The sequence below is a fragment of the Haplochromis burtoni genome, unplaced genomic scaffold (assembly GCF_018398535.1).
Source record: "Haplochromis burtoni strain Fernald_Lab_line unplaced genomic scaffold, NCSU_Asbu1 Contig_510, whole genome shotgun sequence".
In the NCBI taxonomy this organism is placed as follows: domain Eukaryota; kingdom Metazoa; phylum Chordata; class Actinopteri; order Cichliformes; family Cichlidae; genus Haplochromis; species Haplochromis burtoni.
The window spans coordinates 236311-241946 of record NW_024582871.1 but is presented as its reverse complement, the minus strand read 5'-3'; the positions used below and the strand labels follow the sequence as shown (position 1 = coordinate 241946).

At 43.2% G+C, this 5636-nt stretch overlaps 1 protein-coding gene across 1 annotated transcript; it reads right to left on the bottom strand.

The window, feature by feature from the left end:
- Nucleotides 1–538: 538 nt before the first annotated feature.
- On the bottom strand, nt 539–4781 carry cnih4 (cornichon family AMPA receptor auxiliary protein 4). Its single transcript, XM_005947256.3, has 5 exons — nt 4652–4781; nt 4094–4162; nt 3814–3926; nt 1622–1762; nt 539–1542 (listed from the first exon to the last, which is right to left on the bottom strand). Exons 1-5 carry the CDS (start codon nt 4718–4720, stop codon nt 1515–1517), a joined length of 420 nt encoding a protein of 139 aa, XP_005947318.1. The 5' UTR covers nt 4721–4781; the 3' UTR covers nt 539–1514.
- Between the last annotated feature and the right edge of the window lie 855 nt (nt 4782–5636).

The following is a 5636-nucleotide window of genomic DNA, read 5'->3' as shown; positions in this document are numbered from 1 at the left end:
TTCTACTCAAAATGATTCTTTTTAAACACACGTACAGAGACCTATTCATCACAGGAATGCCAGGAAGTGCAATGGAACGAAAATATTTATTCAGGTTCCTGTACTTGGTACAGCACACGACTGCAACAGGTGACCATGCTGGCTTTGTAAGGAACAGAGAGTGTGTGTGTGTGTGTGTGTGTGTGTGTGTGTGTGTGTGTGTGTGTGTGTGTGTGTGTGTGTGTGTGTGTGTGTGTGTGGGGTCCTGTATGCAGAATAAGTCTCAGAACTGGATTGGTTATCCAACCTCAACTACACCTCAGTGCAATCAGACACCCGAGGTCAACGTTGGAAAACTGTCAGTAAATCTGTTGGATAGTGTTGAAATCAAAGAGCAGCAGGGTCACAAACCAAGCAGCAGGTGCGCGCACATATGCAAACTACACAATAAAATACACAACGTCAGTCACATGGAGTGGGCCACTTTCATCGATCTCTATTGGTGCAGACAATAAGAAACTCCGAGTTACCAAATACTGACAAAAACAGACCGACGAGCCAGTTTCAAACCTCTGACTCTGAGAGTTTGGGATATTTATTGGATTGATTTGACAGAAGTAGTTCAAGGTTTACTTTTAAAAAAAGGATTATGTTGACACAACAAGAACTTTCAAACATTTCCCCGAAGAATCAGAATCCCGACTGCCTCTTAATTCAGTGCACGTATGACGCTGCTGAGCATCGACTGCAGCAGCATCGTAGAAACATCTTAGTTGTTGGAGGCGGTTAAACCCTGACACGAAGCACAGCATGCACACACCATAAAGGACCACATTAACTGTGAACCTGATTGAATCACCAGCTGGGAAAAGTCATTACGTGTGGCACAAACAGCACAATTTACAGGATGAACTGAAGTGTTATAGTTATTACATGGGTCGCATCACACTGGTGCACAAGAGCGACCAGCGAGGTGAGAAGAAGAATGTCCGAGCGCACTGGAAGGATCCATAACTTAGGCTGCTACAGCAAGACGGGTCCTGCAGGGCCCGCGCTGTTAGCTTGATTTAACTCAGCTTTCCTCCACTCTGTACAAGCTGTCGACCCAAAGTCCTTACAGCAACCTGCAATACTTTGTGTAAAGCACCAGAATAATGAGCACTCATGATGAGGCTGAAAGCAGTTCATTACTGGGAGGGATTGGGCTCATCGTTATTGGTAAAGAAACATACTGCAAACGTCTATCAGCTGTTGAGGTTGTAATGACTTTGTGTTAAACAGAGGTTCAAAAATAAATGATTGTTTTTCACAGTGCAGACGAGCTTTCTGTTGGAGGCTATGAAGGTGGATCTTTGAAAGGTTAAATATTAACCATATTCATGTGGCAAAGTCAAACTCTGGAATTCAATACAAAAAATGTAATAGTTGTTCTGAGACATTAAATGCATACAGTACAGGAGCACAGGATGTGAGGGGGACGCAGCAAAGCCTGCAGTCTGGAATTTGGCAGCTGAAGTCCGTGGCCTGCTCCGGGCTCAGTCGTTGATCAAAGCCAGGATCATGCTGGAAAACACAAGTCGGATATGTGAGTGCAAACAGCGAAGACAGCCCTGCACGTGTTAGCAAAGCGTGCGTGTGTCACCTGTACAAATAGATGAAGAAGCAGAGCAGGTGGTAACCCAGTTTGATCATGGCCTCCTTCATGTGAGACTTGAGCAGACCTCGGTTGTGGATCTCCGTTGGGTCAAACACTCCCATGTTCCCCATTGGAACCTTCAAGTACCTGCAGGGTGAAACGGATCAAGATGACACACCCGGCAGACTCAGCACCAGTAAGACTGTTCCAGCTGATCGTCTGTGACCGAAGGTTTAGTCGCTGGTTAGTACTGTAAGGTGTCTGCTGGTCCCGACACAGTATAACCCTGCTCTTTGATAGAACATGAGAAGGAAGAGCTTCTGCCACTCGCCTGATGAAACGATTCATTTGTCGCTCTTTGTGTAAAGGTCTGAATAACGGCACAGTACATCCAAACCTTTATTTTGGTAACCAACTGCAGTTCCTCAGCTTTCTAGATGTGCGAAGAAAGTCCACGAGAGTCTGAGAGCAAAGTGCTCTAATGGTCATTAAGATAAGATTCAACACATTGTATACTGCAGCGCAGTACCTGTAATACCTACTGCATGTTCTAATCGCTCTAATAGGATATTATGGTCGACAGTATCGAACGCTGCACTGAGGTCTAGCAGGACAAGCACAGAGATGAGTCCACTGTCAGAGGCCATAAGAAGATCATTTGTAACCTTCACTAAAGCTGTTTCTGTGCTGAGCTCTGAAACCTGACTGAAACTCTTCAAATAAACCTCTGCAGATGATCTGTTAGCTGTTTGACAACTACTCTTTCAAGGATGTTTGATATAAAGGAAGGTTGGAGATTGGCCTATAATTAGCTAAGACTGCTGGGTCTAGAGATGCTTTTTGAGTAAAGGTTTAACTACAGCCAGCTTGAAGGCCTGTGGTACATAGCCGATCATTAGAGATAGGTTGATCATATTTAAGATCGAAGAATTAATTAATGGCAGGACTTCTTGTAGGAACGAGCTCTGACTTTTGTCAGGTCTGTGTAGGTTCTCGGGTCATGCTAGTCTTAAGCTTGGAAAGCTCGACTCCTTTAAGAAATAAGTGCCTAAAGTTTTACATGTTTTGTGCCAGTACAGAACATGACATCATCTGATTGGTTAGTTGCTGCTAATGGACTTGCATTAGTTTATTAGCCAACTAGTGACAGAACCAATAACGAGGAGTTTCGTGTTAACAAATATAAGGACGTACTGTCCACTTTCACTCCGTCTTCAGCAGTAAGTGCTTCAGGAAACAGGAACATCCAGCTGTTAGCTGTAATGTTGGGTTTTATACAGTGGGCTTAAATGAGAGGTGTGTAGAGGAGCCTGTTTGAGTCTGATTTTCCTCATGTGGCTGGATGCAGCGAGCGGTGCAGTCAGCCCATGTGATCAGCTCTATTTCAATCGTCTCCCAAGCAAAACAGTAAAACAGGTTCCTACGTGCACACCACAAACAACTATGTATCTTGTTGAAGCACAATTGGGAAAAATAGGTCGATGCGTGCAATCGGAAAAAAGAAATAAAATGGTGACTGCGAGGAAGAGACACGTTCTGAACTGTCTGGTGTGCTTGAGAGAGACTGTATGAAATGACAACTACTGCATTGCTTTGCCTGGAGATCGTACGGCTTGGTGCATCCAGCCTGGCGAGGAACATACCAGCGCCACAGTCCAGCTGGTTGGTCTGGTGACTCAAACAGGCTCTCCTCCACACAGGTCTCATTTATAAAGTGCTTTACAGAACCGAACATTACAGCTAACACTTCCTGTTTCAGTGCAGCAGTGCACACTGCTGTACCAAGGGACAATACAACAGTGATGCCCACAGACTCATTTTGAGTTTTGGTCACTAGTCTGCTAACAAATGAATGTAAGCAGCATTAGCACCAACCAACCTGGTGACATCATGTTCTGTACCGACACTAGATGGCACTAAACATGTTTTAAAGCACTTGTTTCTTAAATCCAGCGACACAGACAGTTATTCATGTTAGCCTGTATACATGTAGTGTTTCAGGTCCACTTTAAATATTGGGATTTTTACCTTTTGGCTTTAGAACCCAAGAAGCCTCTTGGGTGAGGGCCCGATCATTGCTGCTTTAATTATTTTTCCAACCACGTGACATAAAAGGAACAACTACAAAAGAGAAAGGATCCCGACGTGCACGTGTAGCCGTGGTGGACCTAACTGATGCTGAGACTGGATGGGCATACCTGTAAATGTTCCAGGCTGCTACAGGCAGGTTGAGGAGGAGGATGAACCAGTGCATCGAGACCAACATGAGCATGGTGGAAAGACACTGGGCAACCATCTCTGGAATTACCCACTAAACATCAAACAAACATTTGAATTACAGATTAGAAATCTGAGTGTGAAAATGATCTTTACAGTCGGTTACAAAAAGAAAAGAAGCCATGATTATTTCATAAACGACGGGGGTAAAAGATCAACTGCATCATCAACCATATCTATGAAATCAATAAGACAACTTACTTTGTTCAGCTTGGAACAGCAGGCTCTAGCATTGATGTAGTCACATTCTAGGTCAGACAAGGTTATAATCTATATTTCAAGTTAAGGTACAATGTGCTGTGAAAAGGATGTTGCATTCAGGACCTCGACTGTGGCTCCTTCGATTATCCTTTAAAATATATACATACATATTAAGGATGTGCTGGACTGGCCTCATTTTTCATCGCCAATCGGTCCAGCAACAGTGGACCCACGCACCGCAGCGCTGCGTGGGTCACCCAGCGCTGCGTGGGACTGAAATATAAAAGCCGACAGTGTGAAATGAAACTATCAGTACAGAGATATTTGCAGATAGCGGCTCTTCCTGACTGCTAACTCAAAACACTCTACAAACTTTCATACACTTATTCCGTCACACAAGCCCGACTACAACGCTCATAACAAGGCGGCTAACAAGCTAGCTGGCTGCTATTAAATTAGCTTTTTTATACGGAGAAGACTTCAGCAAAGCTCTCGGACAGAAAACCGCTTTGACGCAGACGAGTACCGTCGCCCGACTCACTGAATCGAAAAGGATACGAAGTAAACGGAGAGGAAAATCAGCGCACAACAATCCACAAGAGACAAAATGAACACTGCCGCTTCCATGTTCCCTTTTCCGCAAGTAGTTTTTATTTCCGGACAGTTGACGCGTTTGTGCTGCCGGGAGTTGTGACAGTGTCAATGCAGCGCTGCCACCTAGCGGACTGGAGTGGACATGGTTGACTCAAGACAACCATGGATCCAGACAAACTGTAACAGTGGGGTTTTTTCTGTCAACACTGACTTAAAATAACGACGTCACATAACATAAAAACCAAAAAACGCACCTTTAGGAACTCCTGGCTGTCTCTGTATTTAACAAGACAGTAAACATCAAATAGCAAAAATATTATAAGGCGGCTTCAGCAGAACAGATGCTCGGTGTGCTGTTGGTTATGGGGAAATGGAGGCTGCAGGGGGAATGCGAGAATGCTAAAGCCTGGAGGCAGAAGCAAGAGGGAATTTTCTTTTATCCTAATCCAAATGGAGTTTGTAATAAGATAAGATAAGATAACCTTCATTAGTCCCACACGTGGGAAATTTGTTTTGTCACAGCAGGAAGTGGACAGTGCAAAAGTTGTATAGCAAAAATTAGAATACAATGAGAATAAGATACTGTACACAACTGTACAGAATAGAATAAAATACTATATACAGTAGAATAAAATGGAATAAAATATACAATAGGATAAAAATAGAATACAAATTCTATATACAACTGAGTAAAAATCCAACTTTGTCAGAAAAGAGTATTGAACTTCAGCGGAAGAAGGAAAAACGTTTTAAGAGCCAATAAGGAGGAAACACACTCAGGACAGTGGTATGGTCAGGACTCTTACATGCTATTGGTGTTTTATATTTTTTTGTTATTAAGATAAGACTTTATTGATCCCACAACGGGGAAATTTTTGCGTCACCTCAGCTCAAGTACAGATATATGAAGGAAATACAGAAATACAATTAAGTACAATCAATGAAAAAA